The sequence below is a fragment of the Tupaia chinensis genome, unplaced genomic scaffold (genome assembly GCF_000334495.1).
Source record: "Tupaia chinensis unplaced genomic scaffold, TupChi_1.0 Scaffold146140_1, whole genome shotgun sequence".
NCBI classification, from domain to species: Eukaryota; Metazoa; Chordata; class Mammalia; order Scandentia; family Tupaiidae; genus Tupaia; species Tupaia belangeri.
In genome coordinates, this window is record NW_006205995.1 from 4,292,652 (window position 1) to 4,315,330 (window position 22,679).

The 22,679-nt window shown below is 39.4% G+C and overlaps 1 protein-coding gene across 2 annotated transcripts in view; it reads left to right on the top strand.

Annotated features, from left to right (window-relative positions):
• SHC4 (SHC adaptor protein 4) overlaps positions 1 to 22,679 on the top strand; it is a 156,159-nt gene that overhangs the window by 113,715 nt on the left and 19,765 nt on the right. For both annotated transcript variants that reach the window (XM_006168781.3, XM_006168780.3), the window contains exons 5-9: positions 259 to 312; positions 6,213 to 6,264; positions 14,705 to 14,828; positions 16,586 to 16,757; positions 19,091 to 19,151. In XM_006168781.3, coding sequence (XP_006168843.1) covers positions 259 to 312; positions 6,213 to 6,264; positions 14,705 to 14,828; positions 16,586 to 16,757; positions 19,091 to 19,151 — 463 coding nt within the window. The remainder of the gene's footprint in view (positions 1 to 258; positions 313 to 6,212; positions 6,265 to 14,704; positions 14,829 to 16,585; positions 16,758 to 19,090; positions 19,152 to 22,679) is intronic.

Below are 22,679 nucleotides of genomic sequence, written 5' to 3' on the forward strand. Positions count from 1 at the left end.
CATTGATAGACTCTGCTCTATCTTGAGAAATGATATTTTCTAATTGGCTAGACCTGGATGTATATGTCGAACCCATCTGAATCTCCTGGTTTAAATGAGATTATTATAGAACATGAGTAAGTGTTTTCCAATGGAATGTTAAGTGGCTAAAAAAACCCCTAACATTCATGCCCATTATTGTTAGACTGTATGTAACTAAGAATATTATTATAATTCATTTATAGCATCATACATGTTTAATTTGTTTATATTTTTCAGATTATTGCAAATCATCACATGCAGTCAATTTCATTTGCCTCTGGAGGGGATCCTGTAAGTATAGATTTCTAAAAGTGCTTTTGATAAGAGAATTTTCATGTAAAGCTTATTAGGCATTGCATGCCTTTTCCAAATATCTTGTTACAATTTATCAATAGCTATATGTAGAATTTGGTCTGGGCACAATGTTTCCTGTAACTAAATTTAAAAGTATTTGATTAGTAGATGGGGTAATAATGCTATATTGTTCTTAGCTATGGAGTTATTATTCAGTAAGGTTCTTATTGGTGATATCTAAGTCATGAAAAGAAAGTTCGTCATATCTGTGAAGCCAGTCCTCAGAATTCTTGACACAGAGTTCTAGGTGAACTCTCCTATTCAGTGAGACTGGGTATCTGAGGGGAAGCCCATTTGTCATCCTAGCTGTCAACCAAGGCTACTAAGTCCAACCTAGATGAACAACCCTCTCTGTAGAGCTCATGGAGGGAACACTAAGCCAGGGGGAGAAAATGTACACTTCCTCTCTGTGAAGAGACTATGTGGTGCTTATTTCCCACAAATTGTACTGGACTCTCTCTCTCTCTAAACCAGCTCTGCAGAATGAATTGTCATTCCTTAATTCCCCACTGCATCATTTCTGGACCAGAGCAAAAGGAGAGGAACATTGAAACGATGGAGCTTATGATTCAACAAGAAATAAATCTGTTTAAATGGAGAGAATAGGACAATTGTGTCCCTTTGTGACATTATGGATTTTTTTTTTCCTTTTTTGCTCCTGTAAACATATGGGAGGCTAGAAAGGGCAGAGTATGACTTTCACAATGGTTAAACATCAGTAATGTCAAGGAAGCATGTGGAGAACACATGCAGACCTGTTCTTACTCAGAATGTATTACCTTCTTTTCTGCCAAGCATCTATTATTAAAGATTACATCCTTCAGAAATGAGGCAATAATATCTAGTTTAACAGTTTAACATTTTCTATAGACTACATTTAGTTTCATACTTCTGGTTGGGGAATAAAATTTAGGGTCCTGAATGTTAGGCCATATAACCCAGAAACACAAGAGAGGCATGCATGTGGTAAGAACTAAATCTGGCAGCTGATATCATTGTATGGTTTTGATTTGTTTCAAACTCTATGCTAAATGTTAAATGGAAACAAACAAACAAAAAAGCCAATTGTATATTTTAAAAGGAAATAAAGTTCCGAAGTTACTCTTGTAATCATTGCTCACTTACTAGCACTGAAGTAATCAAGTTCCTTCACTTGGGTAATGGTATAACATTCTTTTGTGTAAAATATGTAACTAAAGGCTATTAAATTAGCCCCTTGGGGGCTGTCCAGTGGCCTAGAGGTTGAGGGAGCTGTATTTCACAAGGCTGATCACATGGTTCAAATCTTGAATCCCACGGCTTGAAAATCATCCAAGGAGCAGGTGGGTGCATGCTGAAAGTCCTTACAGGATGGAGAAATGGAGAAGGGATTGTGTTATTACTGTGCTCCATTGAGGGGTACTTCCTCCCTCTTCCTCTCTCTATGTCTCTTTCTCTGGTAAGTACATGCACCCTCTGGCAAATTAGAGAAAAAATTGGTAACCAGCAGTTAGCGTAATGGCTATATCGCTGGACTCCCACATAGTCGACCGCAGTTTGCGTCCCGGACCCAGTGGCTTAGAACTCACGCCGGACGCGTGTGCATGCGTGCCCAAGATCCCAAGAGGAGAATAGAGAAGGGACTGTAGTGTGGCCATCCCCTCTGGGGGGTGATTTCTCGCTTTCTGTCTCTCTGTTTCTCTCTGTCTGTCTGGCGAGCGCACGCGCCCTATAGTGAAAAAAAACCTCTCAAAAAAAATTAGAGAAAAAATTGATAAAGAATTTAGTCCACTTTTAAAAACACTTTACTTGGCCAAGCAGTGGTTTGGTGGTTAAGGTGACTGGATTCCAACCATGGATAACCGTGTGGTTTGAATCCTAGACTTGGCAGCCCGAGAAATACCCTAACTGCATGTGTACCCCAAGCAGAATGGAAGAGAAGGAATTGCGCATAGCCATCCCCTGTGTTTGTGTGTGTGTGGGGGGGGACTGCTTTCTCATTTTTACTCTATGGCCGGTAAATACATGTGCCTTGTAGCATGTATGTATGCTACATTAAATAAATAAATAAATTCAGCAAACTTGTGTTTATGTTGGCTAGCAGTGGTTCAAAGTATTTAAGCATGTCAAACCAAGACAAACGCCTTTAGAACTTTTTTAAAAATGTATTTATTTTACATTCATTCACTGAACATTGTCACAGAATACAAAATGCAATTTCCCATCCAGAATACACTATATAGTGGCTTAATCATAGAAGTTATTATCAACAAATAATTTTCCAATTCTTGTTTCATATATATATATATATATATATATATATATATATACACACGCACATATACATACACATATTCCCCCCCCCAATTTTTCACCCTCTGATATTAGAACTTCTTTAAATGAAAGAAAACCAGCCTTTACAGAATTTCAAATCATTGTGGCTTTGTGGATTTTTTTTCTGTTTTTAGTGAATATTCAATTTTCCCTTTAGGTTTCACTACTTCCTCCCCTTTTGGCCTTGGGTCATTCAGTTATTTTCCAATGGCTGTTCATTCCATAATGCCACTCTTTAAGAGCAAATCAAATTCTAAGTGCTTCATCTTTCCCCCGAAGATTCCATAGATTGTTAATTGTGGCTTCATTAGAAAACAGGGCATGCAAGGTGACTGGGACTTAGCCCCTGGTATGTGAGCCCAGGAGTGGGTCTGGACTCTGATCCATCCAGCCTTGTAATCTGGCCTCAACAGCAACAGCAATGGAAAAAAGAGAAACACCAGCATTCTCTCTTTTCCTAACCCATTGTATCTCATTAATTTATGAAGGAACTCAAATACTTAAGAGATTTAAAGTAATATTCTGTAAGTGTAATGTGAAAAATAATTATTGGTAAATAAATAAATTTTCCCTTATCAAGTTTTAATGGTTGCAGTCATTTTTTTCTTTTTTTAGAGAGATTTTTTTGCTATAGGGCATGTGTACTCACCAGAGACACAAAGACACAGAAGGTGGGACTCCCCCCCCCAAGAGGAGGAATAGCCACTCCACAATCCCTTCTCCATTCTCCTCTTAGGATCTTGGGCACACATGCACATGTGCCTGGCATGAGTTTAAGCCACCAGGTCTGGAACTAGAAGCACATTCAACTGTTTAGGAGTCCAGCGTAACCAGTACACCATCTGCTGGTCCCAATAGTTGCAGTCATTTTATGACTGGTGCCCAAACTCTCATTTACCCTAGTCATGCATGGCATAGTTCTATTATTGTTCTCCAGAATTTCAATTTCTTTCCATACTTTCTTCATGTGCCTTTTTCTTTCATGTTTCTTACTGACCAAGAACTGCACCTACCTAGAACAAATAGTAAAGAATTAGTAGCCACTGTGGGAAAGTTGTACCTGCTGCATTGAGTGGGACCCCTGTGTTCTCTGCAGCTGGAGGGAAAGATTATTGATTTAAAAGAGGAATCTAAAGCCTCCCTAAGCACTAGCATAGAAAACCCCTCAGTGAAGTTCTACCCTCATGTCAGGGAGGCAGTATAGTGTGGTGCCAGGCATTGGAGTCGGTAAGTAGACTTGACTTATCTAACCTCTCTAAACTTCAGGATCCTCTTTTGTAAAATGGAGGACAACCCCTACTGCCTCACAGTGTTGAGAATTGAGTGAAATAAGGCATGTAAGGTGCTAGCACGTGTCTGGCCCACCGTCACAAGAGGTGACTGTGACCACTGTTGCCGACACGGGTCCATGTTCATTTTCAGATACTAATTGAGATCATTTACATCACAGCTAACTGGGCCCAAGAGTTAGCAAACTGAGTTAAAAGTCCTTGTGTCCCAATGTAGTAATCTTTTTCTCCTACTAGATTTCTTCCAAAATTTAAAACATACCGAGTGTTTTCCTCACCTCCAGGTCTTAACACTTTTCCCAAGTTTGTCTTCCTGCTATGAGCCCTGAAGATAGCTCTTGGTAATACTTCTACAGCTGTATATATGCTTTCTCCACTTAAAAACTGTAATGCCAGTAGATGAATAGTTAAATACTTTTCTCTTGCTATTTGTGCTTTACTGTTAGCATTCTGTAAATTCTCCTAGATTTCACAGTTACAGCATTTGTTTGTTTGTTGGTTTTTAGTTTTTTTTTTGCCATAGGGTCCATGCACTCACTGGAGAGAAACAGAGACAGTGAGGGGGAAAGTGAGAAATCACCCCTCTAGAAGGAAGGCCACACCACAGTCCCCTGCCCTCTATCTTCCTCCTGGGATTCCGGGCACACATGCACATGCACCCTGTGTGATTTTTCAAGCTGTGAGGTCCAGTACTCGAACCACAGTTGGCCATGCGGGCGTCCAGCCCCTCTGCCATCACACCACCTGCTTGCCTACAGTTACTAAATTTTAGAACTCTAAGAATGTTAATGACTGTTTCTTTCTTACTTTCTTTTTTTCTTTTTTTGAAAGAGATTTTCCTATAGGGCACGTGTGCTTGCTGGAGAGACAGAAGGACAAATTGTGAGAAATCACCCCCCACGGGCGATGGCCATGCTACAATCCCTTCCTCTCCAGTCTCATCTCCAGATTTTGGGCATACACACACACACATGCACACGATGTGAGTTTCAAGCTGCTGGGTCCAGGACTCAAACCACGTTTAACTATGGGGGAGTCCAGTGATGTAACCATTATGCCATCCACTGGTCCCAGGTGACTGTTTCAAAGACGAGGAGACTGAGAACTGGCAGGGTCCAACCGCTTTCTCGTCATCTAATACACCAGTCAGTATTGTTGGTATCATACCACCTCTTCACCTTTAATGAGAGTTGTAAGGTCCCCAGCAACAGTGACTCTTCTTCTAAATTCATATAAAACGAACTTCATAGATATGATCTAATTATTTAGAGGTAATTTCTCACCATTTTTTTCTTTTTGTACAAGAGAAATTGGCTTAGGTGTGTGTTATTTTTTAAAATAACCCAAGACGAGTTATGCTGACCCCGAGATCTGCTTCCTGTATGATTCATTGTAGGTTATTAAGTGATTGTCCTTGAGGGTATTACAAACATGGGCTTTTATTTCCTGCCAGTTGATTGCATCTTTTCTCGAGAGAGTCATACTTCTAATCTGCAAATGGCATTGTGTGTATTTTTTTTTCCTGAGAACTGAGATAACAAAAAGCATCTTTAATTATTAAAATCTTATCATTCATCAGCTTACTGTTTTTCAATAAAAGCTGGAATTACCAAGCGGCATTTTATTTGCTTTTACAAAATCAGCAGTGCATCTCTTTTTAACTTCTTCCTTTTTCTCATGGGCTATCTTTTTTAAAAAAATAATTTTCCTTTCTATGTATTGATAAAATAAATGGCTTTTAAACATTTTCCTTTATTATTCCTTAAGCTAGCCTGCACCGCACACAAGCAAGCTAACAACCACAAAACCCAGGGCATCCTTTTAATCAACTTATTTTCTTGTGTACATGGTATCTAATTGGACCACAGGGAAATCATGATCCAACATTTTAGTTTATGACATCTTTGTAACAAGAGAGTCATAGTGCCTAGCTATTTTTAAGGAACATGACTTAACCTATTCCCTATCTGGCTTTTTTTTTTTTTATTCTTAATGACACTACCTCTAAATTTTTAATCTTTAAATTCTTTCCCCAAGGGACAGAGAATCTGGACTCCACAAATTATTAAGCTACATAGTATTTGCTTGTTTATGTTCCTTCTTATAATGCTTTCCTTTTCTCTTTAAATAGAAACATACATATTTAAGTCCTTACTTCAGTCTCATGTCATAAATGTGCTCTTACTTTCAACAGTACAATTCATTTTAAATGCAATCGTTTTCCTTTTTTTATAGGATACCACAGACTATGTTGCCTACGTAGCTAAAGATCCCGTTAATCAACGAGGTATGGAAAGCAACTTCTAGATGTTCCTAAGGACTGGTATATACCTGCTTGGAAAACAAACAATAGTTTTGGATATACAGAGTGATGAGTATCACTAGACTGTTATTGGAGTCTAGAAATATTACGCAAGTTTGAACTGGAAAAAAATAGTGCAGCTTAGCAGAACCAAGTAAAGAAAATATATAGGTAGGATTTCAATCCTAGTCATTTGAGAGCTCCATAAACCAAAAGTGTTATCTCTTTGTGTACTCAGAAGAGAAGCTCCCTTAGTTATAGTAGAAGGAGCTGGCTGTCACATCGAGTTACACACAAGACTCAGCCAGTAAGCTTATCAGCCTGCCTTGGCTGTGGCAAGTTGTGTGTGTGTGTGTGTGTGTCCATGTACACACACGTGGGTGTGTTGAGCCTGCACACTTGCTGTTCAGAAGTCTGGAACGTCACTTTGAATATCTGACTTCTTCTCATCATTAGATCGCAACATAATTGTCTTTTCTTCAAAGAGACCATTTTTGATTGATGGCACTGTCTCTCTCTAGTAGTAGATCCCCAAAACTGTATTACAACACTTCATCCCTTTTCTTATGTATTCTTACCTCACATTTTTGTTGTTTGATTTATGCATGTGTCAGGCTTGTCAATGTGTTTAATGTGTTCTTTCTACTAGTTTAAAAGCTTCATGAGGGCAGGAACCTGTTGATTGTTTCCTAAGCACACGGTCTTAATGTCTAGTGTATAGGCAATGCTCAAAAGCTATTTTTCTAAGTGACCGAGTGAATGAAAGAGTGACTTGATTGAATTTCTCATCCTAGGATTTAGCAAGGTTTCCTGAGAAGCTTGTCTCCCAGCCACACGTTGGGTCAAGTGCCTGAGGTTCCTCAGGTGGTGAGACTCCTTTAGACAGTCATGGTCAGTGTTCCTTCTTATGCTTAATGCCTCAGAGTCCTCTTAGGGATGAATGTTAGGTCTACTGTCCTTCTTAACTAGAGCCTATTAGTGGGGCAACATGCTCTGCTGCCCCAAGGATGAAGTTTCCCTGAAACATTTATTAAAACGGAGAGGGATTAGGATTTAGGAATTCAGAGAGCTGTAAGACACAGAGGTGTTTTACAATACCAATTCCAAGTACTTTGCACACAACAAGCACATTGGCATTGTGGAGGAGCAAGTGAATAGAACACACTGGGCTGGCGAATGTGTGTGGAGAAAGAAAAAAAAAGAGAGTTTTGTCTAGAGGGCAGATAGATGAGAGGTAGTAAGTAGGGACTTAATCCTGTGGACAGATAGGGAGAGAGTGCTGTTTACAAAGCAAGCTTTAGAAAGATTAATTTGGCAGCAGAGTGCAGTCAGTGGAATCAGTGAGAAATTTAAGGCAGGGAGATTGCTTCAGAAGATATTATGATTGTCAGAACTGAAATGATGAGGACCAGTCTCTGGCAGAGAGCCTGGCACGTAGTAGATACTCAGTAAATGCTTGCTTGAAGAACATGGCCTCAATAAGGTGGAAAGCAAGGTTCAGCTGGAAAACACTGTGAATGACTGCACTAAAACTCACTCTAAACTTTATAATAAAGAATAGATAATGGCCATGGAGTGGGTAGGCGAGACAGACACCAGTGAAGGGACCACAGAGGTGAAGGAATAGAGTACCACAAAGGGTATCAGGAAGAGCAAGTTCTTTCCATCCCTGTCCGCACTTCCCTGAAGAATAATGGCTTGCTATTTTGGAAGAGGCCTCTGAACAACAAAGCTTGAGGAAGACAAAAACCAAGGACACCAGCATATATCTCTTTGCCATCAGTCACTGATTATCTCTGGGCTTATCGTTGCTCTTGAGTAAGCAGTGGTGAGAAGTTCAAAGAGTAATGATGGTTGCTGAAGGTAATGGCCAAGAGGGATCTACATGCTTGCAGATGTCTCCTCTCACTGGAGTGAAACTAGAGCAGAGAAGATGATGATGCAGCACCTTCACTTAAAAAGCTCCCATCCTGGTGCCTGAGTAGTTCGTCAGAGTGGAGCTGCTTGGAGACCCATGGAGACCCTGGCATGGGGATTTTGAGAAGGCATTCATGAAAATTGTTGAGTGAGGTCACAGATGAGATTTGATGGATGGGAACTGTTGAAATTAGAGGTTTGGTGGTGGTTTTTATTTATTTATTTTATTCCTTTAGCCATTAGCCTGTATATAGAAAATAAGATTGATGCTGGAATCAGAAAGACTGGATTGGAACAGTTACTCTTCTGGGTCACTGTGTGCCATTAGGCAGATAGTTTCATAGTATCAGACGCAAGTTCTTTATCTTCTAAGTGTAGATAATAACATCTACCTCCTGCTGTTGTTGAGATGAATAACCAAGATAACACACAGAAAGCATAATTTTCTTTTCCCCTAACCGTATCTTTCTTTATTAGAAAAATAGGTGTATCCAAGTAGATAGTTAACTTAGAAACATGGGGTGATTTTCTTGGATTTAAAAATTTGTATCTCCCCATCACTTATTTCTCCTTTTCCTGTCCTCTTGTTTTCTTCTTTTATTTATCTGGGTTATAAAACTTTTTGGAGAAGCCACTGTGTTCTCACTATGCTCTCTGCCTGCACTCCCCTCTGCTGTTAAATCTTTTCCCTTCTTCAGAGCCTTTAGACTCAGTACCTGCAGAGAGATGATAACACAGCTTTTAAATCCACAAATAATTATTAATTACATGTGAATAGGCAAGGAATGTGCTAATCACTATGGAGGAACAGTCATTCCTAGCCACAATAGACTCATTATTTATTGGGAGGCACAGAGATAACCTGTGCAGAGAAGTGAGAGGTTCTGAGGGAATAATGCATGGAACGTAATAGATGCTTGGTTGGGACCTGCAGAATAAGTAAATAAAGGCACAGGTGAAACATCAGTGTAAAAAACAGCTTAGAACTGTGTTTAGATGGTGAGTGTGTGTGCGAAGGTAGGGTGCAAATAAGGGAAAAGGCAGAAATAGGGGAGAAATTGAAGATAATTGAGCTTTATGAACATTATTCTGGCTTCTGTCATTCTACCGGGATTGTAAAATGATGATTTTTCTGGAAGTTGTATCTGTAAAAGTCATATTGGAGGGAAGAAAAGCAGTCCGAACTGTAGAGACCAGGAAGACAGGCATCTCAGTCATGGACAGAGGTGGTCAAGTTCTGAACTGCACTGGAGGAGGAAGGGACAGAGTTGGCCAACTTTGTGAACTAATGGTACGTGATGACTGTTTAGACATGAGCGTTGCTAAAGAAATAGGTTTCAGATGTTGCTGAGAATTTAATGAAATATTGTATACAATGCAAATATTCCAATGTTGGGCTTCTTAAGTAGGCATTAAGTAGTATCTATTATTACTGTTCTGTGTGATTTGGAGTGATATTGCATTAAAAAAAGTAAGAATTCTAATGAATAGGAAAAAGACTCATTAGAAAGTAGGGCAATGAAAAATAGCAACCATTTATTGCAAGTTCACCATAAGCCAGACATTCTCAGTACTTGGTGTGCATTATTCTATTTCATCCACTCAGCAACTCTATGAGATAGGTAATACTATTATTTCTTTATCAAAGGAAACATTGGAGTTGAGAGAAGTAAGGTGGTTTTCCTAAGGTCACTCAGCCAATAAGTGAATGACCCAATTCCAGGTACTTTGTACACCTTTGCAAAAGAACATTACAAGGCACCAAAAACATTTGAAAAGTAAAAAAAAGAAAAAAAAAGTTTAGCCTCGTTAGCAACACACAAATTATAATTAGATACCATATTTCATCTTCACATTTCAAGTATTGATAAAAGATCAGATGTGGGTTAAAATAGTAATTATTCTTGGTCATTGCTGATAAGAGCATAGATTCATACATTTTGGAAAGCAACTTGACAGTATGTCTTAAAAATGTAAATACTTTTAAATAATCAGTTTCACTTCTGAGGAAATAATTAGGATGTGCAAAGAAATTAAGCAATATAGATCTTTGATATAGATTAATATAAGGGAGCTCTAAATAGTTCGTGAAAAATAGATATTGTGAAAAAATTGTGCCACCCTGTGGCCTGGTAGTTAAAAGAGCCAGATTCTACATGGCCAACTGTATGATTCAAATCCTGGACGTGGTGGCTTGAAAAACACATTAGGCAGTGTATGCCCCAAATCCTGATGGGGTGGAGAAATGTAGAAGGGATTGTAGCAGAGTCATGCCCCATTGGGGGTGCTATTTGTCCCCTCTCTCTTAGATAATCATATTTCATCTTTTTGTTTCTCTCTCCAGCAAGTATATATACACTCTGGCAAATATGTTTCATAAGGAAAAAAAAAACAAAAAACTGTGTGTGGACTAAAAGTGTTTTTTTTTTTTAATCAAAATAAGCTCATGTTCCAATTTCATTTTCCAAAAACTTGTCAAGAGTACCCTTATACAATAGGACAAATACATTCAATATTCATAAGTACCAAATTATTGAAGTAAACCTACAGCATGTACCTCTATGCAGTAATTCAAATAAATATTGTAGATGAGTGAGTGGTGACATGGGGAAAATATTCACAATGCTATTAACTACTAAAAGCAGCTATGGAGTAATGTGTATATTATGATCTCATGTCATTTTGGGGTGAGTGGTAGAAGTAGCACATACTATAATGGTAACACTGGCACTACACAGGAAAATGATTGAAAAGACACGTGCCAAATTGTTAGTAGTTATTCTTGGATAGTGAGATTGTGTGTAATTTCTTCTGGGTACCTTTATATTTTCTGAAGTTCCTACGATGAGTATTTATTGCATTTATAAAAAGGAAAACTGTTCTAACTCCTCGTATAAATTTTTGAAATGGTGAAACCAGAAAGAAGATGTTATAAAATTATCCAAGGAAAAATAGCAGACAGAATTTCAGGGAGTGGGTCTTAAAGAGAGAAGGCGAGGCCTGGTGTTCTGGTGCAAATTTGGAAAAAAATGCCACTTTTTCGCCCTAAAAGTGTGTGAGGGTACCAAAGGAGGAAGGCAGCAAGAAGAGGGTTAAGGATTTTAGTAGATGGAGACATCAAAAGAGACAGACAGCTAGCGGCCAGAGTAGTCAGGAGAAGGGGAGGAAATCAGAGATGAGTAAGAAAGAGGAAGAGCAAATTTCTCCTTGAATACATCACAGTGGTCACACACTGAAAAGGAGTTAGGGTCGCGAATCTGGGAAAATGTCATTCAGGTCCTACCATTGGTCACCCTGGAAGCACAACTTTGGTTAATCAGTAAAGGCAGGAAGTGGTCTGTAAGGAATAGGAAGAGAGTATGGTTGACAGGAAGCGGAAATAAGTGAAGAAGACCAGGCTTGGTGTTCCTAATCCTGAATGTTCCTATTGTTTCCCGTGAGCTTGACTCTCTTTTAGCATTAGAGCATTCAATTCAGGGCAGTTGCCACTTTTTCCCATCTTGGCTAATACCCTTTAGTGAACTCCTCATTTTATAAAAGACCTTTTCTGTAGAAAGGGAAAGTTCCAGTAAGGTTTTGAGTTTACTTAGTGACTAATATGACTTGCCCCTGCAATTTCTGTAAATGAGGAAGTCCTTATTCTCTTCACCACTTACTCCAAAGGCATGGCAATCCAGGAAAGTTTTAATATTTTCTCTGAATGGAGAGGCCCCAAGTTTTCCTGGATTACCTGGTATAGGAAGGCCTTGGTTTTGAGTCTCTGCAGTTACAAAAATTAAAAAAAAAAAAGAAAGAAAAGAAAAGAAATACTGTGAAACCAATTTAAACTATGCACTTATTTAGATTTATGTTTATGGTTATAAAGCCATGTACCACTGTTCTAGTGACATGTTAACTATGGGCTTCGCCTTCTTTGAGCCTATTTACTCCTCCCTGCTTTGATCCCACAGCACCACCTGGTGGCTGACTCCAGAAGCTGAATTTCTAAATTCCTAGTGTCCTAACACAAAAACAAACCAAAAAACCCCCAGTCTATTAAAAAGAACTATAAAACTGTGAAGAAGAGCCTGTTATCCTCCAAGAATAGTTATCATCTCTAGATATATCTAATTAGTAAACCAAATGAAAAAGAAGAATATGATCTAACTTTCTTTAAATCTTGTTTAACATAGTACCTAATACCCAGGGGAAGGACTATGGGCCTATTTGGCTAAAAGGTGGGATGAAAAAAAAATCCAAATTTGCATTTAATTCCAGACAGGGAGAGCAAAGTTTAAGCCTCTGTGGCAAACTTATTATCACTAAAAAGTCACATTCTTTTCTGAGCCTGTGGTCTTTGCAGTGTACTTGTCTCCCTTCCTTCCTATCAGCTGAACTTTGGACAATTTTTGGCAAAGCTTTAGAGATGGATCAAATACTGGGAAATGGGTATATTTGTATGTGATTCAAGGTTCACCCCTAACCCAGCCCACGGCCAACCTAAACAAGACCATTTCAGAGAGTAGCACATATGTGAATGGCGACACTAGCGCTATCAAAATATAACCACCCTGAAGGTGGTGAGAGCGGGGAGAACGCCTGCACAGGGTCAGCCTACTTGTCCAGTATGCTTCTTCCATGGAGAGAGATGGGCACCACGGTTTATTTTCCCTTGTTTAATCTTCTCAAAAAGTAACACGGCAATAACAGGGTTTTCTAAAGCAAGACAGCCTACGAATGGGACCCAAACTTCGGAGTAGAAGAATCAGAAAAGTTGCAATAAGTAAAACATTTTAGAAGTATGTTAGAAGTGGTAGAAAAAGTGGTAGAGGATGGAGATGTGTTTGGTTGATACTTTCTTTTCTCTATGCCCACTTTGCCTGTCCCTATTCTTCAGAGGACTTAAGCTACTGTGACAGAGAAAGGGTAGGATTTCGATAAGGCAGAAAGGGACTTCAGAGATCAATCACCCAGTGCACTGCCTTGACAGGGGAGGACCTTGTCATAGAGTGACCTGTTCAGGACCACGCAGATAGCTGGTAGGTTGGAACATGAACTCAGATTTGGATCTTTTCAGAGCTATTTTAAACATCTTCATTCTCTAAACCCTTTCACTAGATGTATGATTTAGTTTTATTTATTCATTTGTGTGTTTACTTACTTAACTATGCCTACTTAAATCTCCTGCCTTTCTCATGATCTTCCTCATCCTTATCTCATGACATCTTTTTAAATCTAAGAAAAATGGAAAAGTTGTCTCCATTTTGATATGATTTCAGATTTTGACTTCATCCCTGCCCCCCCCCCTTTTTTTTTTTTTTGAGAGATTTTCACTGTAGGGCGGGTGCGCTCGCCAGACAGACAGAGAGAGACATAGAGACAGAAAGCGAGAAATCACCCCCCAGGGGGGATGGTCACGCCGCAATCCCTTCTCCTCCATTCTCCTCTCGGGATCCTGGGCACGCACGCACACGCGCCCGGCGTGAGTTTTAAGCCACCGGGTCCGGGACACGAACCGCGGTCGACTACGTGGGAGTCCAGTGACATAGCCATTACGCTAACTGCTGGTTCTCCCCCCCCTCCCTTTTTTGAGAGATGTTTACTATGAGGTGTGTGCACTCGCCAGGGAGATAGAAACAGAAAGCAAGAAATCACCCCATGGGGGGTGGTCACACCACACTCTCTTCTCCATTCTCCTTCTGGGATCTTGGGCACGCACACACATGTACCCGGCATGAGTTTGAAGCCACTGAGTCCAGGATTCTAACTGTGGTCAGCCATGCAGAAGTCCAGCAACATAACTGCTATGCCATCTGCTGGCCTCCACTCCCTATTTTTTTTTTTTTTCCGCTATAGGATGCGTGCGCTTGCCAGATAGACAAAGAGAGACTGAGAGACAGAAAGCAAGAAATCACCCCCCAGGGTGGGTGGCCATGCCACAATCCCTTCTCCTCCATTCTCCTCTCGGGATCTTGGGCATGCACACACACGTGCCTGGCGTGAGTTTAAGCCACCAGGTCCGGGATGCAAACCACGGTCGACTACGTGGGAGTCCAGCGACATAGCCATTACGCTAACTGCTGGTTCCCGTCACTCCCTATTTTTGAAAGAGGTATGCGACATTATCTGTTTTTTAATCTTCTGTAATGTACCATGCAGAGATGAGACCTCAGACCTTATCTTCTCTTCAGATTTCTGTCCAGAGCATCTCTGGTATTAAATTGAAGGGCTAACACTAAACATAGTTAGTCGGGATCAGTCTACATGTATAAAAATGTGGGGCCAAATTACCTGCCTCAATAACAAAATTTCTAAGTGTTTTACTTAGGTGTAAAATCTGAATGTGTTTTTTTCTGATTCTTATGAAAAATGAGGTGTTTTTTTATACCATTTCAGAGCTGAAGAGAGCTTGTAAACCTGTTCCCCTTTTTTCAATTACAGTTCATGTTCTGGAAGTATTTTGTCTTTATATAATTCTCTCTTACTGGAAATTTATTGTAATAGTATGTTTTGGTGTGTCCTCATACAGCCTGCCACATACTGGAGTGCCGCAATGGAATGGCCCAAGACGTCATAAGTACCATCGGACAGGCTTTTGAACTCAGGTTTAAACAGTACTTGAAAAATCCTTCTTTGAGTACTTCTTGTGAAAGGTCAGCCAAGAGTTCTCTATTTGATTTCTTAATTTTGTTTTGTTTTCGGTTAATGACTACACAAGGGACATTTATAATTCTTTCTTACAAACTCATACAGCTTTAGTATAAAATAAGTGACCTTTTTTCTTTAATTCATATTTATTCTGATATTTCCTTTTGCTTTGTAATGAGTTAAAGGAGACATTAAAAGTAAGAAAAGATGGGTTGTTTCTCTATTACACAGCACTATGAACTAATTAAGTAGAATCATAAAATAATGAATAACAATTTCACAGATTTGTTTCAATCCCAATACTGATATGCATTATTCTTTGCATATCAGTTAAAAACAACAACAAAAAAACTAGAACAAAGAGCAAAATAATAAGAATCAAATGTCCATTGCAGGAATTTCTGTTAGCTTGCGGGTTTGCAATGTAAATAGATCAGTTTCAGTTAAACTGTGGCAGGAGATGGAACAGGATGTGACCCAAGGACTGGTTGTTCAGTCTAAGGTACAGAAAGTCTGCAATGAAAGATGAACCCTTTCAGGCCTGTCAGATTCCACCACGTGTGAAATACAGTGAGGCTACTGGCTCTCACAGTTCATGCCTGAGACACGAAAACACCTGGGCACTTTAAAATGCGTTCCCCCTCAACTAGTCATTTTGTGTATCAGCAAACCCTGAATTTGGAGATCCCTTTATGAAGTGGTCTAGAGTAGGGAAACACTGGGGTTACCAGAAAGCCTTGATGCTGAATGTTTCCCAGAGTAGCACCTACATCTTAGTGTTATCATTTTGTCATAAACCCAGCAAAACCATGTGGGTTGTCAATGGCATACATTCAATCCAAAAAGACTTGATGTATTATTATTTTTTTTAATGAAACTTTTACTAATACCGATTTGGAAGAAAAGTCTGGCTTTTTGCTTTTTGCTTGTTTGTTTGTTTGTTTCCCCCATTCCAATTTTAAAAATAATTTCTTGTTTATATAAATCTACCCATTCACCACATATGGTTCTAATATTTCTTTATGAATCCCATACACTCTTCCAGATTTGTGTGGACAAGATAGCTGGCCATGGCTTGCTATTTTTTTTTTTCATCTTGATTTAATAAACTGAACTAGGCCCTCTACCCAAAGAACAGTATTTAATTTTTTTTTTTTTAGTAAAACATTTCCAAAATGGAATAACCAAAGCATGCTGGAGATATCCAGGAAAACATTGTTTTTTTTTTTTTTAAGTTTATTTTTTTTCTCTCATCAGAGAGGGAAAGATAGACAAGCAGCCTCAACAGGATCTCACATTTCAACCCTTTCAGTCAACCCAGATCATAGGCATGTACATGTAGAGGACCCAGTATGTATAGGTCAACCTAGAATTCAAACTCTTATCTTCCGTATGGCTTCTACCACTGGAGATAATACACTACCACTGGGCCAAATATTGTATTTTTATGATCCTTTGACAAAATTCCTTATATCTAGGGAGTTTATATATTATTATAGTTTTATCACTGGAGGGAGACATGAAAAGATTACCTTTGGCACTTTTTCTTGGCTTACCCCACTTCAATTGTCTACAGAAAGCTAAACAACTCCACCATCTGGTTGCTCCCATCCAGATGTTTGACATCACTTAAGCACAGCTATAAACTTAAAACTTAAAACATAAATGCATGGTTTTTCAGGATGATTTGCTTGGTTCTTTGCATCCCCTACAGCATTTGAATTCCAGCCCAGCCTCTTGGGGATTCTTTTTTCCCTTACAGTGAGGAGGTACATATTGATGGCCCCGCCGAGGACAGAGAAGATCATGAGTATTACAATGAAATCCCAGGGAAGCAGCCACCTGCAGGTGGTATTTCAGATGTACGAATTAAAGTTCAAGCCTCAGAACAAATGGTGTACTGCCCCATACGGTGTGAAAAGTTGTGCTATTTGGTAAGTGATGTCTAATTGTTACTGAAACCAGAAATGCAATTCTGCTCTTATCACTAGAGCACTTAATTTGAAAATTTCCAAATGCTAGTTGAAAGACGTCTCATCTTCCTCAAATATGGGGCCAGAGAGTTAGTCACTGTTGGAGCCTGTACTAGATCCTTTTAACTCCTTACTCCCCAACCACAGCCTTAGAAGATTACCTCATATCTCACTTCACTGGGAGGAGAAGGGAGATCCAACATGTTATTCTCAACTTCACCCTTCTCCAGGTTCAAGTCTTCCTATGCCTTTGCTTCTTTTCCTTGGCAAATGTCTCCAAAGCTAATCTTTCCCTTTGCTCCTGATCCAGTCACCTCCTGCCTGTTCTGTGCCCATATTCTGCTTTTTAACATCTGTCTCAATCTTTATTCTCTGTGGGTTCTTCCCCTTCTGCCTACAAATAAACATGGACCCCCCTCAACCAACTAATGATGCCCTGCCTCCTTATCTTCCTTTCACCTACAAACTTCTAGAAAGCATGGTCTCTATCTTTGCTTCCATATCTGCACTTCGTGTCTAAAATCTGATATCTGTTTTATGGCTTGATAGAAATTACTTTTACAATGGTTACCAATTGTGTAATTGCTAAATCTGTTTCCCTCCTCAATATGTACCATCCATCTGTAGCAGAGTTCCCCAACTCTTATAGAACCAGGGACTGGTTTCATGGAAGATGATATTGCCAGGGACTGGGGCAAGGGCAGTTAGAATGGCTTTAAGATTATTTAAATGCATTACATTTATTGTGTACTTTGTTTCTACACAATAAATGTGATGCATTTAAACATTTACAACTTACTATAATGAAATATGTGCAGCCACTCCCCAGCACTAGCATCATTGCCTCAGCTCCACCTCAGATCATCAGGTAGTGGATTTTCATAGGAGAGTGCAACCCAGATCCCTTGCTTCTGTAGTTTACAATAGTCTGTGTTCCTATGGGAATCTAATACCACTGCTGATCTGATACCACTCCACCTCCTGGTGGAGCTCAGGTGGTAATGCAAGTGATGGGGAGTGACTGTAAATACAGGTGAAGCTTTGTTCTCTTCCCTGCCGTTCATCTCCTATTATGCAGTCTGGTCCCTAACAGGCCATGGACCAGTACCAGTTCATGGCCCCAAGGTTGGAAACTCCTGATCTATAGCATTTAACATCTATTGGCTATCTCTTCTTTTTGAATCTCTTCTGTTAGCTTCCAAAATATTTTCATCTTGTCATTCTGTTTCCACATCTATAGTTACTGGTTTTCTTTCTTTTTTTCACATTGTCCAGTATTTTACTATGAAGTAATTTATTATGAAAGAATTATATAGTGAACATCCACATACTCACCATTTAGATTCCGCAATGAACATTTCACTGTTCTTCTACACATGTTCCATGTTTATTAATGGCCCTACCTACTCTTTCATTAATTCATAGCCTTTTGCTTTTCTCACACTTTGGGGCTTATATCAACTCAGTCTTCAAGAATAAGGATTCCCCTATGAAAATATCATTTTAAACCCACCCAACCATTTCTATTCTTATTGTACCTTTTTAAAGTTCTTTTCCTAATTTGCCTAGATGATTCTGAAAACCCATTTCCTATCAGCGATCTTATTCTTCAAACCCTCCTGTAGAGTACTACCAGATTAATCTTTTAAAGCATAGATACTACCCTTCTCTAGGACACCAGTGGATCCCCATTCATTGCTGAGTAAAGCTCTATGAGGAATCTTTAAAAAAAGTTCATGAAAAAGTTGTACATCGACTTAAAAAATATTTTTGGGACCAAAATTAAACTCATAGTTTAATTCTTTTTTTTTTCATGAACATTTTTATGTCCCCTCATATATATAGGGATGATTGAAACCCTTTGATTGGGTGATGTTTTCAAGAATGAGGGGTGAGTCTGGCATAAACCTCTTTGTGAGTAGAATAGGGTTCCCATCTGCCACTTAAAAGTTAGTTAGAGTTTGGCTCCACAGTCAGTGTTTATATTAATGTCCTGAAAATCATGTTCTGGCCAAGACTTGGATGTGACCTCCCATGCAGAAACAGTAACCCTCAGGACATGGAACACTGGCAGCCCTTACTACCCCTGACCCCAGTCATACCCACCTCTGCAGCCCCAAAGCAATGGACAACAAAAAGAGTGTTTTATCCCCATCCAAAATCTGTATCCTTCAGACATTTCCTGTGTCAGAAAGGGAAGCTACCTGCTGTATTGTTCTGGGAATATTATTAGCATTTTTATTAAAAGCTTATGAACATGTACTACATTTTTACATAATTTGTCGTTTGTACAGCCTGGAAACCCCAAGTGTAGCAGTGTGTATGAGAACTGTTTGGAACGAGGCCTAGCAGTGGGTAGGTACAATGCCTTTCTAATCTGCCATCCTCCTCATTCCTTTTAAGTCACATGGATGTGTGTGGCCCTTATTTGTAAATGCTTATTTGGAAAAGTCACACATGTATAACTAAATACATAATCCTTGGGCTGCCCATTTCCCAGAGAGGCCCAGATTGCCACACGTGTGTTACTAGGAAAGCTTATGGTTCCTCCTGAGTCTCGAGTGAGCTGCCATGAGGATGGTTCTGCCTTATGGGGTCTTTCACTGCCTTGACATCATGAAAGTGCTCTCTTTCTCTCTCTCTGGAAAGGTGCTTTCTCTGCTCAGAACTCAAGGGAGTTGCACTTCAAAGAAGATTAGATAGTAAACTAATGTGAAAATTGATGCCTGTCTAGTCCATTAGGATGAAGATAAAAACCTTTATTCCTGCTTGGCAAGGGGAACAAAAAGATATCTGAAATATGAGAGTCTCAATTAGAGGCCCGTATACCCCATTCTTGCCAAGATATTAAAGGTTTTATTACTGCGTGTAATCATTGATGTTAAGCAAAACTTTTCTATGACACAAATATAGGCCATCAACTATCAGACTGGAAATATATTTCTATAAAAACAAGTTATACTGCCAGTTAGTCATTTAATTCATATGGGTTGTTGGAGATACTTATTTTGGGGAAAAGGAAAGTTTTGTAGCTTTAGAGGGGGGCATGAATGAACAGTATACATAATGCATGGAGGATAGAATTGAAGAATCACATTTAAGGACTCAAGTTAAATTAGTGGGAACTTGCCACCTAGAAGGTAATCACTTCCAAGGATACTTTTATATTTCTTAGGGAATTGAGTCAATGTGATCCATTTTATTATTTTCTGTATCTTGCAGGATATATGAGGATTAATTGTTTCTGATATAGTTATGATTACTATCCTCTTCTATCCTATAAGAAAAGAGAGGCAGTCTTTTTTTTTTTTTTTTTTTTTTTAAAAGAATCTGGCCAATTTTGTCACGACCGACCAGTGACCCTGTCTTAGCCTCTTCAAGTTCTTGGGTCTTCAGGAGCACCCCACCATGCCTAGCCTTTAGGTTGGATGGAAATTAAACCTAGGCCTCCCATGTGGTTCCAATCTGAAGGTCACAGCATCTTAGCAGCATGTGCCACCATGGCTGGACCAAGGCACAGTATTTAAATTCTTTAAAAACATGGTTATTTTTTATACAAATTAAAATTCCATGCTATTTTTTAAGTTATTTAGAATTTCAAACTAACTCTTAATAATTAAACAAGCTAAATTAACAGTAAGTATGAATGTCTTTTTAAAGTTATGCTTTCTAGGAGCTGTACTTCCTCTCTCTCTCCTTTCTTTCACTCTAGAAATGATTTAACCCAAGGATTGAACAGTCAAGGACATACTGCACATGCCTCATAGTGTTAGAGCTATTTTCTCCCTGTGGTAAAGCTCACATGGAAATACCTCCACTTCCTGTTTTACCTCATTGATATGCCTTTCATTTATTCAACAGTTTACTCAATGCTTATTGATGAACTCCCATGGGTCAGGTGTTGTGATAGGTGTGAGGGATGAAGACACTACTGACAGTTGTGTGATTTGCAGTTTAACTGGGAAGCTATACCTGGGAAGACACAACAAGTGCTCACAAAGCTCAAGATGTTATAGGAGCAGTTAGAGAAACTTGGCTTAATCTGTAGGTCTACCTAGAGTTTCTCTGAGAATATGACAACCAAACCAAGAGGGATGGATGGGAATCATCTGAGCACAGAGAAGAAGTTGGGGAAGGGAAGAAGAACAGAAGGAAAGAAAGGAAGAAGGGAGCAAAGGAGAGAGAGAGTATAAATGGGCCAGCCAGTGGACAGTGGTAACATAACATTCCATGGTGCTGGACCATGGAAAGTCCACATGGGAAGGTCCTGAGTTCATGTCTCTTGGTTTCCCTTGCAGGCTGAGTGTGCACACACCCATGATCTGGGCTGACTGGAGCTGAGGGTGGATCGTGGTGTGAAGTCCCTACTGGGATTGCTCCTGACTTTCTCACATAGAAAAAATAAATAAACTTTAAAAAAAAAGAAGAAAAAAAGCACCTGAACTAAGTGTGTCAGGACAAGTTCCCAGATCATTGGCACAGAGAGAATGCAGGAGGAAAGAGAAGATGGTACCCCTCAAACGTGACAGAGTCCCATGGAACTCTGAAGTTTTCAGTCTTCCCCAAATACCTCCTTTCCCAACTTGTCTTTCTCCTCTCTACTAAACAGTCATCAGGGGTAAATCCTCCTATCCTTGGCCACCCAGCTCCTGAAGGGAACTCACTGAATGAAATCTCTTGAGAGTTCTAGAATGATACTGAATGTGTTAAATCACAATACCACCATTGAAGAAAAGGGGAATGGTTTCCTTCTTTTCATTTTCAAACACTGTCATCTTAATTTTTTTTGTGGGGGGGGGACTTTTAAAGTATTTATCTCCCCAAAATATCAACTTAAAAAAGAATTAATTGATATTAATTGATATGAATTAATTGATATCATAATAGTGATATTATTGATATCATTTCAACTTCTTTTGTATTTTTCTTTTTGTAATTATAGCTTATTATGGAATCCAATTTATTGTTTCTGATTATGTTGTTTTTATTTCTTCTTTAAACCAACAAACAATGTAATCTCTTATTCTTACATGGTTTATGTGTGCTCTAAGCCACCATAAACAGACCCAAACACAGAAACAGACTTTATAGTCAATGTTTGTTTGGAGCCTGGAATATATTTTTTGATAGCATTAATTTTAGCCATGATGGTTAACTCTTAGGCAAGCACACATATTCTGTTATTCTAGTTTGCCTATACTGGAGCTTACATGTAGATTTTATAATGGCAAATGCAACAATAGAAAATTGTTGCACACTCTCTTTGTCAATGGTGGCTCTAAAGTAATGATTGGAACTGGGAACCTTTCGAATCATGGGAAGATGAGAGGTGATATTTGTAGTTGAAGGAAGTTCTTCAGCTAGATAACTTTTCCCCTGTGTGACTCACTAAGCTACAACCTTGTTTCAGGAGAAAAGCATGTTCTGAGTTCTAATGGGGAACCAGAGTTCTAGGAAACCATCACTCTATAACTCAGCCAATAAAATTATGGTGTGGTAGAAGGAATCAACCATATTCCAGAGGCTTCAACAAGTAAGATCCCTCTTATGGTAGCAAAAGGAAGTTCCCTGCTGTAATGTCTTTTTATGCCCAGACACCCATAAGTTAGGCTCTCCTGTCTTGAGATTTGCCTATGACCCCTTGGGCATGTGTTTAAAAAGTAATCTGAGGGAACCAGCAGTTAGCGTAATGGCTGTGTCGCTGGACTCCCACGTAGTCGACCGCAGTTCATGTCCCGGACCTGGTGGCTTAAAACTCACGCCGGGCACGTGTGCATGCGTGCCCAAGATCCCGAGAGGAGAATGGAGGAGAAGGGATTGCGGCGGGGCCACCCCCCCCCCGGGGGGTGATTTCCTGCTTTCTGTCTCTCTGTCTCTCTCTGT